Source organism: Oryctolagus cuniculus, chromosome 2, assembly GCF_051225735.1.
Source record: "Oryctolagus cuniculus isolate XC-2025 breed Fujian yellow rabbit chromosome 2, ASM5122573v1, whole genome shotgun sequence".
NCBI lineage: Eukaryota > Metazoa > Chordata > Mammalia > Lagomorpha > Leporidae > Oryctolagus > Oryctolagus cuniculus.
In genome coordinates, this window is record NC_142868.1 from 32048100 (window position 1) to 32067775 (window position 19676).

Genomic DNA, 19676 nt, shown 5'->3' on the forward strand with positions numbered 1-19676 from the left:
CCTATCCTGAACCGTTGGTCACAAATGAGCAGAAAGGAGAACTAGCTATAAAAATCTGAAATTCACACATTTGAATCCAAATATTTTAGGTGTTAATTTTGCAAAACTATTACACATTAAGTTATTTACATACATTTGTATATTTCCTCAATGAAGTGAATGTGATGATTAGATTGTTTTACAAATAAAACTTGCGGATGGATTTGTAATTGGAAATCATACAAAACAAAATATGAACTAGCTTACAAACATCAATGTAAGATGTTTTAGCAAACCTATCTGTGTTGTATTCATTAAGCAACATAAATATTTTAAAGAGATTTATAAATTACACATGTAACTTAGATAAACATCTATATAATTCTGTTTTACAAAAGTTGAATATTATTATGCTACTTCCTATGAAAAATGCACAGCCATCTTTCTTTTAATGGAGCAAATGAGGCGAAATCGCTCAACGTTCGCTCTTTTGTTGTCAGATTTCCTGTACTCATCTTCCATTTTTATTTAGAATTTTTTCCCTGTGTTTTTTATCAGATATTAATTGCAAATCCATTATTCAGTGACTGTGAAAGAAATGGGTGACAGTGAACTTAGCTTATGGTAGCTTGTGTAGGTCTAGTTAAGTAACCACAGAAAGTGTCTAGACCAGGGATCTAGTCAGGTGACCACCAAGAATGATTGGGACTCAAAGATGAAAGAGCTGTTTGTTGACTGGAACCATGAGAAACAGTTTCATGTGGGCTGGAGGGACTTGCAGAGAATCTAGAGAACACAGGGGAAACAGTCTCCTCACAGGTGATTCAACAAGTACTTCTTGAAGGCCTCCTTCGTGTTAGGCACTGAGCTAAATAGAAAACATGCCAGTATTCAAAACTGTACCACCTGTACTGGGACATAGCGGGGATGTGGCAAAGGAACCCATCCTAAGGATGTCTGTGTGGCATTGTTTCTGCAGGATACATGTGCTGCCCTTTTGTTCTGGACAAGGATGGAGTCAGTGCCGCTGTCATAAGCGCAGAGCTGGCCAGCTTTCTAGCAACCAAGAATTTGTCTTTGTCTCAGCAGCTAAAAGCCATCTATGTGGAGTAAGTTTGTGTTGACTGATTGAAGTCATGTTTTTAATGTTTGCTCATGTTCTCGTGCGTGTGATACTAGTCTTTCTAATGTTCTTACTTTGGTGGTGAATCTATTTCTCATTAAAATGAAGAGATCATCATTTGCTTTTGATACTGAACCACATATTAATAATTGCCACTCACAGTGACATTAATTCTTAACATTAAGACTCTTACTTGTAGAAATGGCTGTTTGAAAAATGTGATTTTTAATGTGCATTGTCACAAAAGATGAATTGCATTGATAACACATCGGTTCAGTCTTTGGAGCAAGTACTCAGCTCTGCCTCAGTCGCACTAAGGCAGCCAGGCACATCACAGAAAGTTACAGGTTTGATGTGGCTGTGTTCTAATGAAACTTTGACTTGCAGACCTGGACACCCATTTGACAGCCATTTGTCAATCCCTGGGGTAGATTGTTGGACCTTTTTTTTAATGCTGAGGTATTTCTTTAAAATAATAAATAGTTATTTGTTTCATTGATTTTTTTGTTATGTTGGTTGATACATGTCCTATGTATACACTACAGAATTATTTGTCCTTCATTTTACATGAATTTGTATTTTTTGATAGGTATGGCTACCATATTACAAAAGCTTCATATTTTATCTGCCATGATCCAGGCACCATTAAAAAATTATTTGAAAACCTTAGAAACTATGATGGGAAGAATAATTATCCAAAAACTTGTGGCAAATTTGAAATTTCTGCCATTAGGGACCTTACGACTGGCTATGATGATAGCCAATCTGATAAAAAAGCTGTAAGTAATGTTCACTTTCTCAACTAAAATCTTTTCTATTTACCATTGCAAATAATTTGAATAGGTTAACATTTAATCTTAGAAGTACTGGATGCTGATTTTAGGCATAATTATAATGAGATATAAAATACATGAAAAATTAAAAACCATGGACTAGCAGGTAAAAGGATCTCCCTTGTCCTCTGAGCTGATACTGTCGCTTGACACATAGGGGAGGCAAACCTCGGAAGCGTGGGGCCTGTCTGTGTCACACATGAGGCTGGTGATGCTCTGGGGAGAACCTGGCTGACGTGAATGGTGTCAGAGTTCTACAGAGGGCTGGTGGAAACACCAAGGAAACACAGTGCCTGAGCCAAGCTGGAGTTTCGGATGGAGTGGGTCTGGGGTGGGGGCTGAGCACTGGTGTTGCTGTGCCTAGGTGACTGTTCACCCTTTGAGAACCACTCTTTACTTTCTAGCTGGTTGTACCCGGCTCTCTGTACATAAGGGAGCTGTTAGGTATAAAGTGTGGGTGTGCGTTCATCACGCATCATGGATCCCCCATGGCAGTCAAAAGAAGACCCAGGGGCTGGCATTTGATGTAGCCATTAAGCCATGGGTTGGGCACCTGCATCCCATATCCAGGACCTGGGTTTGAGTCCCAGCTCTGTTCCTGATCTTTAGCTTCCTACTAATGTAGACCCTGGGAGACAGCAGGTGATGGCTCAAGTAACTGAATCCCTGCCATCCATGCAGGAGACCCTGTTGGAGTTCTGGACTCCTTGCTTTGGCCTGGCTTCTTGTATGGGCATTTGGGAACTAAACCAGTGGATGGGAGTTCTTGGTCTGTATCTCTGTCTTTGTCTTTCTCTGTCTCCACCTTTCAAATCAATACATCAGTAAGTTAAACTTGAAAGAAGAAGAACTGAGGGTAGCAGAAGAGTGTTTCTGACCAGGCAGTGGGTAGAGGCGGAACCTCCCCAAGAGAGGTTAGACCTGCTCGGTGATGTTCACCACTTTTGATTTTTTATTTTCATCTGCACATGGTATATTTTGACACATAAATAGTATTATGGGGGCTAGGGTGAAGCAAGTGCCCACACCCACTGCAGCTGGTTGCACCTGTTTCTCAGAGTGTTTATTTACCTGCTAGCTTCTAAATGATGTGTCCACATTGACCTTCCCTGTGTTAGAGTTCTTTCACTTATTGTCATGGAAATAAGAATTTGGATCTTAACACCTACACCCAGTATTCTCCCCACCCCTCAACCCCCTCCCCATCCTCACAACACCTGCATACCACAGCTTTTAGCTCAATAAGATTCTGAGCTTTTATTCTTATGACTAGTAAGTATTGTGGGCTGCTTAGCTAGGTAGTATATTTTAATTAGGTTTACCTATTTGTATAAGGAATCATATTTCTTGTAATTAATGATTGCTTTGTTCTTTTGGTTGGATTTTTTTTAAGTTTATTTATTTATTTATTTAAAAGGCAGAATGTCAGAGAGAGAGTGAGAGAGAGAGTTCTTCCATTCACTGGTTCATTCCTCAAATGTCCATAAGAGCCAGGGCTGGGCCAGGCCAAAACCAGAAGCTAGGAACTCCATCCTGGTCTCTCTTATGAGTGGAAGGACCCAAGCACATGGGTTATCATCCACTGCTTTCCCAGGTGCATTAGCAGGAAACCAGATCAGAAGCAGCACAGTGGGGACTTGAACCAGCACTCCAACATGGGATGTTGTCATTGCAAGCAGCGCACTAGTGTGCTACACCTCGATGCCAGCCCCGGCCTGGAGTTTTATGTAACTGTCACCACCTCTCCCCAGATCTGTCAAATACCTCTCAGTAGAGTTCTCCAGGTGGTCCAAGGATTCAGCCGTTCTGTCGGCTCCACTTGTTCCCAGCGGCCTCCTTTCTGGCACCTCTTCCAGGCAGGAGCAGCTGCTGTTTGGTTTGGGTGCACAGTTGTCGTCCTGGGCAGGCTGTTGCCAGGGTCCAAGCCCTCGCGTCTGACCTCATGACTTCCTCTCTCTATATTTACTTTCCTAGATCCCATCCTCTCGTCAGTTTCCGAGAAAGTGAATAGGAGGTAAAGTCTGGGAGGAAAAATGTTGGAATCTGGTCTTTATCGGACTCGTTATGTGCCCATGGTTCTGAAAGCCTTGCTGTGTGTTGGTGGAGCTTCCACCTGCTGCGCTGAGCCTCCAGTCAGTCACTCAGTGCACAGCTGAAGCCCAGCTGCCCTACTTAGCCGTCTCCATGCAACTTGTTTCTTTTCACTCTTGAGATTTTAGGACATTTTTCTGTAAACTTCAGGTTCTAAAATTGTAGTGTTATGTATTAGTATGGGTCTGTTTTTATTTGGTTTTCTGGGGTCTTTTTTTTTTTTTTTTGAGGTTCTGAGTATGTTTTTGTGCGTTGGGGAAGGGCGCTGGTTAGTTATTTTTGTAAATCACCTGCCCTCTGTCTTCTGTCCTCCTGTCTTGAGGAGCTCTTAGAGGCTCCTCTGTAGCCTGTTGACCTGTTGTCCTTGCCTTTCTTCTCTGTCCTCCGTCTCAGTCTTCCTTTTCTACATTCGGGGAGATTTCCACAACGTTGACTTCCAGGGCTTCTATTGAACGTGTTTCAGCTCTTTCTTGTAAATGGCAGGCTCTTCTTGTTTTATACATAGCACAGCTTCTCTCTCCAAGGATATTAGTGATAGTTTAAAAAAATACATCTTCTTTTTCCTCCTGTATGTATTTCTTCCAAGTTCTTTTTTTTTTTTTTTTTCCTATTTGTTTTGGATTTTGTTTCTTATCCAATGTCTTTCCCTGGAAGTCTACTGATCCTTAACTACCCTTTAGGTACCTAAAAGTTCATTGAGGGTGCAGGCTTTTAGCCTAACAGTTAGGGTATCAGTTAAGACACCCATGTGCCACACTGGAGAGCCTGATTTGAAACCCAGGTCTGGCTCCTAACTTCAGCTTCCTGCTAACGCAGACCTGGAAGGCAGCAGTAATCGCTCATATGATTGAGTTTCTGCCACTCTAGTGGGAGACCAGGATTGAATTCTGAGCTTGCAGCTTTGGTCCCAGAAGGGGGCCATTGTGGGCATGGGAATGAGTCAGTGAATGAAAGTGTGTGTGTGTGTGTGTGTGTGTGTGCCTCCTAAATAAATTAACTTTAAAAAGGATTGTTCCTAAAAGTTGATTGGAAGCTGTGTAGATACGTGCGGGTCAAATGCCATACTTCCAGGGATATTGAGTAGTGTATCAGTCAGTTTTCCACAACTGTATTGAAATACCTTTTTAAGGGAAAGAGTTGTTCAGCTCACTGTCCAAAGCATGGCACAGACTCTGGTGCAGGCCCCCCAGCTGCGTCCCATCATAGCACATGGCCTTGTGGTAGGAGCTTGTTCGAGAGAGATTGCGTGGTGAGACAGGAAGCTGGAGAGCAATCCAGGGGTCAGACTCTCCCTTTTATAAGCAGCCTCTTGCAAGGACTGACCAGGGTCCCACAGGAGTACATCAGTTTTTCCAAAGGCAGTGACTTAATGACTCCCACCTGTTAAGGATCTACCACCTCCCAGCACCCCTGTGCTAAGGACCAGGCTTTCATTATATGTGCCCTGGGGGACAAAGCACATCCAAACCACAGCAGTTACAAGTCAGCATTTTTATGGGGGACCCCTATCTTGGGCTCTTTAGCTTCTCAAGTGAAGCCTAAACTGGTTTGTCTGGGGGCTGTAAGTTCAGACACTTCAGCCCTGAAAACACGGCAGGAGCAGAGCCAAGGCTCTCAGCCCCGGGGCTGTCGTCTGATCTGCCTTTTCATAATCCCCTACCTTCCATGGAGCCTGGTGCTCCCAACTCTTGAACCTTTCTGGTTCCGTCTCCAGAGGAAGGATGGTCCAAGTCCTTGGGCCCTGCATTCACATGGGAGACCCGGAAGAAGCTCCTGGCTTCTGGCTTCAAATCGTCCCAGCTTTGGCCGTTGTGGCCATCTGGGGAGTGAACCAGCGGACGGAAGATCTCTCTGTCTCTGTCTCTCTCTATCTGCCTCTTTCTCTGTAACTCTGCCTTTCAAATAAAATAAATCAATCGTTAAAGGAAAAAATAGTCTTCCTGTAATTTTAGTGGGGCAAATACATCTTCCAGAAGCTTTATCTGAAAAAAAAAAAAAAAGGACAAATGAATCAACTCCATAGGCACTTTTTGGGGGCAGAGTTTCCCTTAGCAACAATGAAATGTGATCTCATTTGTGTGTGGTTAGTACAATATTAATCCATTTAAATTAATTTCTTATGAAATGTGTTTTAATCAAATAAAACTTTGGTAATTATAATAAAACTAGGGAGGTAAAAAGCTAATATATAAAGTTACTTCTTTTTAATTCCTTTTTTAAAAGATTTATTTATTTGAAAGGCAAAGTGACGAGAGAGAGAGAAGACAGAGAGAGAAATCTTCCATTTGTTGGTTCACTCGCCAAATGGCCGCAGCAGATTTGGGCCAGGCCAAAGTCAAGAGCCAGGAACTCCATCCTGGTCTGTCACATGGGTGGCAGGGACCTAAGTACTTGGGCCAGCTTCACCTTCTCAGGTACATTAACAGGAAGCTGGATGGAAGCAGAGCAGCCAGGACTCAAACAAGCACTCAATATGGGATGCTGGCATTGCAGGTAGCAGCTTCTCTATCCCACTGCACACAGTGCTGGCCCTGAGGTTGCTTAATTTTCATAAATTATTAGCATTTAGTGTCTCATTCCCATGGAGTACACTTTCTGCTTTGTTTCGCTTCTTTTTAACCAATATTTGGGGCACTTATTTTCTTATCAGGGAAAAATTAGGCCAGAACAATTTACAATTTACATTACAATTTAAAATTATAGTATATGGGATGGGGTGTGGCACAGCCATTAAGACAGGACAGGATGCTCCTGTCTCATATCAGGGATTGAGAGCGATTGGATTTGAGTCCCGTCTCTGGCTCCTGACTGCAGCTTCCTGATGGCTCAAGTAGTTAGGTCCTTACTGCCCACGTGAGAGACCGGATTTGGTTCCTGGCTTTGGGGGATGAACCAGCAGATGGGAGTCTCGCTCTTTCTCATCTCTCTTTCAGGAGTAGAAAATTTTAAAAGTGAAATCACAATGTGTATCATCTATTCTTAGGTCCTTCCGACCAGCAAAAGCAGCCAAATGATCACCTTTACCTTTGCTAATGGAGGCGTGGCCACCATGAGGACCAGCGGGACAGAACCCAAAATCAAGTACTACGCAGAGCTGTGCGCCCCTCCTGGAAACAGGTATGGTGTGCAAGGCAGCTGCTGTGACATTTGCTTCTCTGGGCTCTCTAGTTGGCTCAGTAAAATGCTCCAGCGTGCCAGGGCGTTCCAGCATGCGAGGGTGCCATGTAGTTAGAAGTGCTGTCCCTGGGCCTGTGGCAGATGCGGTGAGAGTGGGTGCTTCTCACCTCCCTCCCTCCTAACGTTCTTTGTATGGGAAAATTGCCTTCCTAGTTCCAGTAATAGTGATAGCGCTTATGTTTTCTAAGTACTTTTTGTTGGTGTTCAGCACCAGTGAATTTTTCTCTTTCTCTCCTGCATAAAGGGGCAGGCATTTAAGCTATCACCGAACACACTAGGTGAGACACCCACCTCCCGTGTTGTTACCTGCCTCTGGCTGTTAATTCCACTTGCCTGTTAACATGCACTCTGGGAGGCAGCAGGTGGTAGGTCAAGTACTTGGGTCTCTGCCACCCATGTGGGAGACCTAGAGCTCTCCACTACCTGCATCAGCCTTGCCCAGCCATAGGCATGTTAGGGAGTGAACCAGCAAATGGGAAGTATATGTGTCTCTATGTCTCATTCTCTGTCTCTCTCTCTCTCTCCATATATGTTTGTCTTTCACTTTCTGCTTCTGAAATAATGTTTTGAAAAAAGAAAATCCAGGGGCTGGTGCTGTGGTGCAATAGATTAAGCCTCTGCCTGCAGCCTCGGCATCCCATATGGGTGCCAGTTCATGTCCCAGCTGCTCCTCTTCCAATCCAGCTCCTTGCTATTGCCTGGGAAAACAGCAAAAGATGGCCCAAGTGCTTGGGCCCCTGCACCCACTTGGGAGACCTGGAGGAAGCTCCTGGCTCCGAATTTCAGATCAGTTCAGCTCTGACCATTTTATCCATTTGGGGATTGGAGCAGTGGATGGAGGACCTCTTTCACTGCCTCTCCCTCTCTCTGTAACTCTGCCTTTCAAATAAATAAATAAATCTCTTAAAAAAAATCCATTCCACATGACTTCAGCAAATATCTTTGAGTACCAGCACAGCTCTGAGCTGGATCTCAGGGAGGAGAAAGAATCACATCAGAAATAGGCCCTGCCTGCAGGAGCTGATGGGCTGGTGGCCTCTGGGTCATGTTTCTGTGGCTTTGGCAAAGAGTTTGAGTTGGTCACCCTCCAACAACCATACCCTTTTGAACTATAACAGCCTTAGTGCATGTCCTTAGCATGCATAAATGTGATATTGCAAACCTGTCTGATACACAGCCCTAATCAGAATACAGTTAAGGATCAGGAAAAAAAAATTCTTTAAGGTGAATTAAGTTCAGTGCTCTCCAGTAGAAAAAAGTGTGAAATTTTCTGCTAGTCACATTTTAAAACAGAAGAAAGAGCTGAAACAATTTTTAATAATCTATTTTATTTGACTTAGACTATGCAAAAAATTATCATTAAAATATATGGTGCATGTAAAATTTCTTAATGAAATATTTTGCATTCTTTTGTTTCTAAGGGAAGAAACTTCTTCAAAGTCTTTAGTATCTACTCCAGAATGTACTCTTTTAAAAATATATTTATTTATTTGTTTATTTGAGAGGTAGAGTTACAGACAGGGAGAGGCAGAGGCAGAGAGAGGTCTTCCATCCGCTGGTTCACTCCCCAAATGGCCTCAATGGCTGGAGATTGGCCAATCTAAAGCCAAAAACCAGGAGCTTCCTCCAGGACTCCCACGTGGGTGCAGAGACCCAAGCACTTGGGCCATCTTCTGCTGCTTCCCTAGGCCATAACAGAGAGCTGGATTGATAGAGGAGCAGCCAGGACATGAACCGGCACCCATATGGGATGTAGGCTTAGCCTACTAAGGGGGCCATAGCACCAACCCCTCCAGAATATGTCTCAATTTGAATGGTAAATTTATATTGGATATACCTGATCTGTATTTAGGTTTCATAAAGTTTACAGTAGAAAAAGTAGATTTTGATATTCAAATTGTTCCAAACATACTGCAGTTTTCCAAGAAATGAATTAAGTATTTTTTATTTGAATTCCCATTAACTTGACTTAAACAAAATTAAAAATTCATTTCCTTGGATGCACCAGCCATATTTTCAGGTACTCAGTAGCCACATGTGGCCATGTGGCTCATGGCTGTGGTAGCTGCCAGCACCAGTATAGGCAATTGCCACAACATATCCAGACCAAAGCCTTGCTCATAGAAGGGTTTTCACACTTTGTGAATAACATTTGCATTATGAATACATGGGATTGGAAGCAGAAGAACATTTCTGAGCGTCTTGTTAGGGGAATGAACCAACAGGTAGAAGATCAATATTCCTCCCTCCCAATCTGCTTTCAAATAAATAAAGCTTTAAAAAATATGTGTTAATAGTGTGTTTATATCATGGATTTCATGTATTCATAGAATTCTACCATCACTTAGAATGGAAAATCCTTTTCAAGGGTAAGCCTGCTTTTCAGAAATATTTCTGTTGGGAGAGATGTCTTTAGTTTTGTCGAACTCTTTATTTGGGAAAATTTCAAACCTGCAGGTATACTGAAATAATAGTGCAGTGAATATCCATGTACCTTTCACCTACATCAGCAATCAGCAAGTGTTTTCTGTAAAGAACGAGGTAGTAAGTATCTTACTAAGTGTTGCAGGCCATGTGCTTTCTGGTTGTAGTGTGAAAGTATCTCAAGTTACTAGATATGATTGTATCAAGGCAGGGTTCCCTCCCACCAAGAAACAAACCGGAAGAATGTGTTTGGAGAAAAGTTGGTTGCAAGGAATTGGCTTGTGCCCTAGGGGGCAGGATGGAGGGAGGGGCTGGCTAAGTGAGTCTGGAATCCCAAGGGCAGGCTGGACTTTCTCAGGCATGGGTGGAAGTTGCCAGAAACCCATGGAATTATTCTTCAGGAAAACCTTAATGCCTTGCAAATACAGTCTGGCCTATCTGGATTGCCTATTATAAAGTCTACTGATTATACACATTTTTCACATCTCCAAAAATAGCTTCATAGCAGCACCAGGGTTAGCATTTGAATACCTGAGGACCAGGACTTAGCCAAAGAGACACACATTCAGGCTTGCCAGAGGGTTTCCAAAACAGCCCATTTTCTCGGGATCCAGGAGGAAGTTGAGATCCCTGAATTAAAATTAGTTGCTGTTTATTTAGTGTAAGTGGTTTTTCCTGATGAATGCAGAAAAACAACTGCCTAATTATATTTGATACTTGCTCTGCATTTCCATAAAAAGATCTGCCTAGGCTCAGACATTTCAGAAACAAGAATTCCTAACCTTGGTTTGTGGGATGCAGCCTGGTGTTTTTTAAAAAATTAAATGAAATGTTCTCAAACTTTATTTTTAAAAAATGAACCTCTAACAACTAGGATGGGGACTAGTAAGACAAAAACTTTGGTTTTAGGAGTTCTTGCCCCACAGAACGTTAGTAGTACTGATTTTGTTCTGCACGTAAGAAACTCAATGCCAGCAACATTAAGTCAATGTGTAAATGAATCATTATGTGTATGCCATGGTTAAAAACTGGACTCAATTAATAAGTAAGTAAATAATTAGCATATTCACAGGGTTTTAGTTTCAGGTATACTTTTCTTTAAAAAATGTGCTTTCTTTTTTCTTCAGTGCACACTCGTGGAAAAGGGACAAAGAGTATAATTCATATGTCTTTATGAAGCATGATTATTTTACATATTTCCAATAAGAATAAAATAATTATAGCAAAAGCTGCACTTTTTGAGGTCTTTGAGCCTGGTTCTGGGCTAATTACTTTATAGAAAGTATCTTGACCCTCTTGAGAAGGTAAAGTCTCTATCTCAGTTTTCAGGCAAGGAATCTGGGCCTTGGAGAAGCTTAGCCATTTGCTCAAGGGCTCATAGTAAATAGAAGAGGCGAAATCAGTGTCTGATTTCTTTGTACTGTTTAGCTATTCCATTGTAAAAAATGATCTTAACTAATGACAGAGACGGCGTTTCCATAAAAATAAGCTTGGCATATATTAAAGATGATTGAGTATGACGGCTCTAAATTCAGCTTTTCAGTTTTAAATACTTAAAGTAGCTCACACAGGTTGCTGGAAATTCAGTTTTATCTATTATTAACCTTCTAATTGTTTTCATGCAAATGAATGTTTCCCACATCCTTGAAAAGGTTAATTTTCTTAGAGGAATCTATATCCCTAAATTTGTCCTTTTTTTAAAAAAAAACTAAAGGTACAAAGTTTTATCAACTACTTTGTATCATATACTAATATAATCATTTTAAATCTCCTTTAATTTAAATTTTATTTTATTTATTTGAAAGACAGAGTTACAGAGGTAGAGACAGAGAGAGGTCTTCCATCTGCTGGTTCACTCCCCAGATAGCCACAACAGCCAGAGCTGAGCTGATCTGAAACAAGGAGCTAGGAGCTTGTTCCAGGTCTCCCACATGGGCACAGGGGCCCAAAGACTTGGGTCATTCTCCGCTGCTTTCTAAGGTGCATTAGCAGGGAGCTGGAACAGAAGTGAAGCAGCTGGGACTTGAACCAGTGCCCAAATGAGATGCCGTCACTGCAGGCCAGGCTTTAACCCATTGTGCCACAGCACCGGCCCCTTCTCTCTTTTTTTTTTTTTTTTTTTTTGACAGGCAGAGTTAGACAGAGAGAGACAGAGAGAAAGGTCTTCCTTCCGTTGATTCAACCCCAAGTGGCCGCCACGGCCGGCACGCTGTGCAGATCTGAAGCCAGGAGCCAGGTGCTTCCTCCTGGTCTCCCATGCGGGTGCCGGGTCCAAGGACTTGGACCATCCTCCACTGCACTCCTGGCTCACAGCAGAGAGCTGGACTGGAAGAGGAGCAACCGGGACAGAATCCTGCACCCCAACTGGAACTAGAACCCGGGGTGCCGGCGCCGCAGGTGGAGGATTAGCCTAGTGAGCCACCTTTTATGGAGTACACTGTGAAGTTTAAGTACCTTTAAATATTGTATAATGATCTACTCAGGATATTTAGATTACCCAACATCTCAAACATTTGCCATTTCTTTGTGATGAGAACACTCAGGTTGTTCTCCTCTAGCTGTTTTATATTTTACACCCCTCTGTTAACGACACCAAAACATGTTTCTCCTGTTTGGCTGTGACTTTGTACCTTAGATTCTTGTTTGTTCTAGAGGCATAGTAATGAAGAATAAAACCCAGGGGACTGACTTCCTGGCTTCTGAGCCCCCTGGCAGGCTCCCAGCTCTGGCCACCCTAGGTGGGCCTCATCCACAGGGCTCAAGCTTGGCTTCCAACAGTCTCGGGGCAAGCATCATCAGGAGCGTTCATGTCCTGGATGACTGAGGACTTAACAGGAGATGTTCTTTGCAAAAACTTAGCAGAATTTCATGGAGTCAGGAAAGTTTTCTCTGCACTATTAGGTACAAACATTGTAGATCTTTCAGGAATGCTAGGCCAAAAATTGTGTTTCTTAAAACTTCTCATGAATAGAACAAGAGCTGACTTTGTTTATATAGTTAAGACCTCGGGAAACCCTTTGGGGAAAATCATGCATATTATCTCATGAGGTTTGGTCTAAGTCAGCAGATGTGTTCCCAAGCTTGAGTTGCTGGAGTTCTGCTCTGTTCCCACGTGGGCCCTCTCCGAAGTGTGAACGTCAGTGTTCTTGCTCTCTTGTGGGGGCATTTAAATGTGCTTTGGAATAATTCACTGATCTGGATTTTTTTTTTTCTCTTGTTTTCCAGTGACCCAGAGCAGTTGAAGAAAGAACTAAATGAACTAGTCGACGCCATTGAAGAACATTTTTTCCAGCCACAAAAGTATAATCTGCAGCCAAAGGCAGAATAAACTATTCCAGCCTTGGGCATAAGTACATTTATCTCCAATCAAGCACAACCTGATAAGGAGTAGTTTTGAGGGCTGAATGATTCAAATTATCACTATTAGTATTTATATCTTTTAGACAGATCTGTATTACTCATTGTCTTAGTTTGATCTTTAAGGTTAATAAAAGAGCAAAACCTAACAAACCAACATTCCTTTAAAAATGTTGAGCAAGGACTTATCTGAATTTTTCAAAATAACTTTCAAAAATAGGTCAAATTAATATGCCTTAACTTACGTAAATGGCTGTCTTCCCTGTAGCTCTTCTTCTGTATAGTTGAGATAGAAAATCTGTATGATTACTAAACTCCGAACTGTCATGTGTAGGATTGCCACGTTTTAGGTATATTTACTTTGCTGTTTCCATCAGTTCCTTAGGAGCCAAAAGAAATGAACAGATCAAATGTGTTCATGTTCAGGGAAAAGGTAGTTCCTAGGAACATGTAAAGTGGAGCAAAAGATAATTTAAAACAGTAACTCTGAGCTCTAACGTTTTGTTCTAATCATATGCCACTGTGCGCTACACATGTGGTAGGAGAAGCAGCTTCACTGCGGTTTACTTGTTGATACTCATTTTCTCTCTTTAAATCTTGGGAACCAAACAGTGATTTGTAGTTCGGGAAGTCGTTTATCTGTTCAGTTTTTTTGCTTAAGCACAATGTAGTGTAGTTCTCGGACGTGAGCAGTTACTACTCGCTTCACTCTGAATTTGTCACATTGTTCTTCTGTGATGGGAAATGTAGACTGCCTTTTCCACGCCTGTCTTTCAATCTGTGCCTTTTCCTCATGGTTCATTGCCATACAGCCTTTCAGAGCGACTCCCGTGGCCGTGAGCTAGGAGCAAACTGTGCCTTGTACATTTATGTATTTTCCATCCATTTCTACTTTTAACGTGAGTGATTGCCATTTTATTATTACAATCAAGCCAAATGTTTATTAACAGTTCTGGAATAATAGAAAATCACAGTCCTATTGGCAATCTTTTTTCTAAAGTGAAGGGAAAAGTGGTTTTCTATCTTAATGATACGCAATTTGTGTCCTGCCAGAAGTGTCAAGCCTACAAGAGCCAGTATTTTCTATCAGCTCCTCCTGGAGAAGCCATATTTATTTTTATTTAAAATGCTTTCTAGTCTTAAACTGTACTCTGGCAAAAAGAGATGTTAGATCTGTGTCCTCTACGGATCTTTTTTAAGCATGTACCCCATATCCCATCACAGAGTTTATTTCTAGAAATACAGAAAGACCCATCCTATCATGCTGGAATTCAGGGTCTAATTGCTGGGCCAGTAGTAGCAATAATACTCACAAATTTTGTACTAGAGATATTTGCAAGCGTGTGGGGAGGGATTCATTCTGGCCAGAGGATGCCTCATAGCCTAGGGTGAGGTTGCCCTCATTCAGCATCAGGGGCGGGTAGCAGCTGAGGATGGAGCAGTCTCCCAAGCATGGAGCCCAGCATTAAGAGCAGTGCACAGGTGCACGCAGATGAGGGTTTAGGGCAGGGGGAGATGATGAAGGCAGAGCCCAGAATATACTTCTGGATGTACCCCACCTCTCTGCCATGCATAGGAGCAGACAACTCCACTGGACCTAGAGGGGATTCCCTCTACCCCAAAGCTGTTTCTCACCCACATTCCTAAGAAAGAGCATGCCATGAGTGCCCGTTAACCATTTTTTAATGTCTGCTTGTTATGGGATATGGGGGTAGCACTGGGTGGTGCATCAGCTCACAACACTAAGGCCCCTGGGTTTTATTCAGTTGAATCTGTGACCTTGATTAAATCTCAACCTCTCAAAACCTCAATTTTGTCTTTTGTTTCAAAGACTTTTTTAGGGCAGTTACAGTTTCACAGCAGAATTGAAAGATACAGAGCTATTCCATACACCCCTGTGTCCCCCACTTTACCACTGCAACCCACTAGAGGATACACGTGTTACAGTTGCTGACCCAGCACCCACCATTGTCCCCCAAACCATGGAGACAAGAAGAAGATCTGTGGTTTGAGGCATGGAGAGGGATGAGTAGGCAGAGAACCTAGAACACTCTGGGTGACACCGTGATGACGAGCACTTGCTTTGTGCAATTGTTCAGACCCATACAATGTACAACACTAATAGCCTGACATAAACTGTGGGCTTCGGGTGATGTTTTGGCATTTTTTTTTTTAATAAATGTTTCTCAGTGACCTCTGAGGTCATTTCACACTGTGGGTCTTTAAGTGATGGAGTGATAAGGGGCATGATCACCAATGCATTGCTGACATCTGGCAGAATGCTCTTGGAAGCCCTGACATCTCAGGTAGGTACCAACGAGGGCAGCCTTGTGTGCTATCCTGCCTGGGCTGCAGCCTGAAGGGGGTGAGTGCCGAGGCTGAAGCCAAGCGAGACAGGACTGCATGACACACAGGTGCCGGGGAAGGCCCTGTGCCGGGAGCAAGGCCGAGTCCCCGGCCGTGGTGAGGACGGAGACCTGGCACAGTGGCCCACTGTGCCTCCTCATCGCTCACCCTGCCTAGCGATGCCTCCGATGTGAGTGTAGAGGTGACCAAGTCCCGCGTCTGAGAGACTGACTTGTAGAGGGACACACAGGCCAGCTGTTCTAGCTGCTCTTCGTTGTGGTCTCTGAAATATCAGCTGTCCCTCCTTCCTCCAAGAAACACAGGGAGTGTCAGTTATTTACTCAGTCATGGTGCTTAAAAGGGAAAGCATCGTTATTTCATTCATACTGGAAGTCCACGTGGCTTTAAAAGTAAGTGCTTTAAGTGGCAGAACGTGCGCACGTGTGCGTCCTGCTTTGAAGGGACTTTGGAAGGGTGGCATCTGCCCTGCATGTGTGATCTCCACATCCCGAGATGCCACCCTCCCAGGGATTTGCGCGTTCGTTCCACGCTCACCCAGGGAGCCACGTTTGACTCCAGCTGAGAGCAGGGCTCCTTTCTGGGTGCTGGTGGTAAACGTGCAGCTCTGATCGCGTGCGTGGTCTAGCCAAGGAAACAGGTGCCGGCTGTACCCGTCTAGGGCGCTGCACTGCAGCTGTGCAGCATCTGAAGGGTGAGCAGCATCGGGGCAGATGTTCGCAGCAGCAGCTGAGAGGCTCTCGAGACGCCTGCGCTCCCTGTCAGGGTGCCCAGTCCTAGTCCCAGCAGAAGACGGTGCTCGGGGGAACTGCGTCCCTCACCCTTGTGGGAGACCCGGATCGGGTTCTGAGCCCCTGGCTTCAGCGTGTCCCAGCCCCAGGTGTGGAGAGGGGGCCGGCATATACAAGATCTCCCTGTGTCTGACTCTTTCAGATGGTAAAAAAAAAAAAAAAAAAAAAAAAAAGGCCGGCGCCGCGGCTCACTAGGCTAATCCTCCACCTAGCAGCGCCAGCACAACGGGTTCTAGTCCCGGTCGGGGCGCCGGATTCTGTCCCGGTTGCCCCTCTTCCAGGTCAGCTCTCTGCTGTGGCCAGGGAGTGCAGTGGAGGATGGCCCAGGTGCTTGGACCCTGCACCCCATGGGAGACCAGGAGAAGCACCTGGCTCCTGGCTTCGGATCAGCGCGGTGCACCGGCCGCAGCAGCCACTTGGGGGTGAACCAACGGCAAAGGAAGACCTTTTTCTCTGTCTCTCTCTCTCACTGTCCACTCTGCCTGTCAAAAAAAAAGAAGAAGAAAAGGCAATTTGTTTTTCACTCCCAAGTTCAAATTCCTAACACGTGTTTAACACAAAATGGCTCTGGGAGATTATTTGCATGTGATTTCCTGCATCCTCCCATCGTTCAACTCTTGCTACGAGAATATTTGTGTAGCGTAACTCAACCATTGAAAGCCAGATGTCACACTCTTTAGCAGTCGAAACTGCAAGTTTAAAATAACATCACTTCTGCAGCTTTCTCCCTGTAAGCAGAGCGTGATGACTCCTGGGGTTAACTGGAGCAGAAAGAAAACTGCGCCGGGGAAGCCCCCACTCAGCAGCAGTGAGGAATCCCGCTTCTTCCCACCTGGTTCCTTTTTGTGGGTCTTTGTAAATGAAATGTGAGAAACAGAGCCGTCGGTCATCTCCCACTTGTGCCCAATTAAGGCCACTTTCTTCTGTGGCCTAGACATGGTGCTGAATGGAGTTGGACACACAGACAGCCCCTCCAGCTTCCAAATAGTTTTGAAACCATTTCAAAATAGCATTGTGCAACTTCCAAAGGGAAGTTCGGGTTGCAAGTTCCAGAGATGACAGAGCCTGGTTACGTCCTTCAAATACGTGGTCCTGAACCCTTTCTCCTTAACTGGACAATTGCACTTTTTCGAAACACCCAGGTGGCAAGAGTGAAATGTAGCTGTGTACCTGATGAGTGTCCTTGTGGTTTAGCAAAACAAGTAAACTGCAGATGGGGTGCAGGCTGACTTTCTCCTTTGCAGGCTCTGTGAACTTCCTTTTCTCCCTTTCCTAACCATAGACTGGCTCATTCCCTGTGCTGTGATGACCCTGTCTCTGCCCTCTGGAAGCTTCTGGTGCTCACGACTATAATTATCCTAAGCACAGGGGTACTTCAGAATTTTCATGAGAAGTGCAATTGATAAGTCTATCTTAGTGCAAAAAATTTGTGAAATCCGTGCATAGATTTTTTTCATAATGTGCATTTTTATGCACTATTTGAAGAGCCCTTGTATGAGATGGCAAACTTCTGTATCAAGTTCTGACCCTACATCGTCACTTTCTCCAGCTCTGCTTGGAGTTCCAGCTTCAAGCTAATGTGCACCCTGGGAGGCAGCAGCTGGTGGCTCAAGTAGTTGGATCCTTGCCACTCACATGGGAGGCCAAGATTGAGTTCCAGGCTTCTGCCTCTCTCTCTCTCTCTCTCTCTCTCTCTCTCTCTCTCTCTCTCTCGTGTGCACGCACACACACACACCCACACACACCCACACACCTGTACTACCATTGCTACAGCTAAGAGTTGGCAATTCCTTAAAGCCATCGATTATTCAGGAAATCTGCAGATTTCCCCCTTTGTCTAATACATTTCATTTACACTTTGCTTGAGATGGGATTCAGATAGTGTCCATTCATTGTGTTTGCCTGGCAGGCTTCTTATGTCTCCTTCAATCTAGAAATTCTTTGCAGCATTTGCACTATTTCCCATCGATTTCCAAGTCCCAGGGGTTAGTTCTCATCAGCAGTGCAAGCCCCTCCTGCTCTGCTCTTCACAGGTAAATAGCAATGAGGGTCTGTTAAAAAAAAAAAAAAAAAAAAAAAAAAAAAAAAAAAAAGGATGAATCAGTGCATCTAGTGTCACTCACAAAGAATACTGCCAGACTGGTTGGGGCAGAAAGAGCTGATGAACTGTTTGAGACAGGGCTAGTAATTACGTCAACCAGGTGGAAGAGTGCTTGCTTTGGGAGCTGTGTGGGATGTCTGTGGTTCAGAGTGATTTGTCACACTGCTAGGTGTAGTGATTCCTCTTAATTTATCATTCGCCTGTTGTAGAGTGAAATTTCGTTCTTACACTGAGTTATAAAGATCCACAAACTAAAGAAGAAACGTGAGCAAGATGTGAGAATGCACGAGGAGATCTGGTGGAAGCCTTGCTTGAATGGATCAGCTGCCCTGGATGGAAGCAGGGAGACTGCACTCTGATCCGAAGCCTGGAACAGGAACCGTGCTCTTTGTTGATATGGCAGCAAGAAGTTTCAGACACTCTCAGTGTGCACGTTGTCTGCGAAGGACTTGACTCATTGCTGCAGCCATCAGAACGGAGAGTGAGCGCCTTTAGCCCCTTCTTTGCAGAGGGCACAGCACAGAAAGCTCTTGAATCCTGTGCTGCCCATGCCGTTCTCCCCGGAGGAGGCATTTCTGTGTTAAGCAGCTATTGATCATTGCACAAAGTGAGACAAAGGGAAAGATTTTGAAAAAAGGTTGTGAAGCCATACCACTCCACCAGTGTTATTCCCCTTCATCTGTTCACATCATCAGTGCCATCCCTGTCATCAGTAACAGAGATCCGAAGGTTCTGCTGCTTTGAGAATCATCACTAGCAGAGAAGGCAGAGGCTGGCAGGTGAGTGGAAATCTGAAGGCAAAGAGAAATGTACTTAGAGTTAAGAGGGCTGACCTTGTAAATGAAACAGACCCTCAACATTTGACCAAGGTATACATATGATTTGGGAAAATGTTGATATCACAATAATAAAAAGATAGAGTATGCCATTTTCCAAGCTTAGAAACCTTGAAACAATTAAGAGGTTGAAATAGTTTACATTTGCTCACAAATGGGTATACACTGTACATATTCCTGCCAATGCATTTCAGCCCTCCAGGTAAAAGATGGGTGTTCCAGTTGTTTCCAGACTTTTACTAAAACAATGTTGCATTGTTCATCACTCTCCACCCATTCTAAATATAGGAAGAATGCTTTTGTAACAGCTAAAATATCTTTGTTGAAGCGATGATGTAATATGACCTATGTGAAAGCACTTTATAAATTGCCAAATTGTAAGTATTGCTATAATTGGCAGAGAACGAATTAAAATCATAAATTATGTTTCATTTCATCATCCATCCATTTAGTATGTGCAACAATGCTTCAAAAACTGGTATCCCTTTGCTGTCCTGTTTCTCAGATGTTAACAGTAATCTGTAAAAAGGAAAAAAACATGTCTAATGTCGCTCCCCCTCTTCGTGGAGGAACGACACAAAACCCTGCCTAGGCTTCACA

The 19676-nt window shown here is 43.6% G+C and overlaps 1 protein-coding gene across 7 annotated transcripts in view; it reads left to right on the top strand.

Annotated features, from left to right (window-relative positions):
• The window catches only part of PGM2 (phosphoglucomutase 2), a 44545-nt gene extending 29750 nt beyond the window's left edge, over window positions 1–14795 (top strand). For 4 of the 7 annotated variants that reach the window (XM_002709269.6, XM_017350648.4, XM_089327092.1 and 1 more), the window contains 4 exons: window positions 959–1088; window positions 1692–1881; window positions 7010–7143; window positions 12853–14795. In XM_002709269.6, coding sequence (XP_002709315.4) covers window positions 959–1088; window positions 1692–1881; window positions 7010–7143; window positions 12853–12955 — 557 coding nt within the window. In that variant the 3' untranslated portion in view covers window positions 12956–14795. The remainder of the gene's footprint in view (window positions 1–958; window positions 1089–1691; window positions 1882–7009; window positions 7144–12852) is intronic. The other 3 variants (XR_016229851.1, XR_016229852.1, XR_016229853.1) reach the window with 1 other exon arrangement.
• The last annotated feature ends 4881 nt before the right edge of the window (window positions 14796–19676 follow it).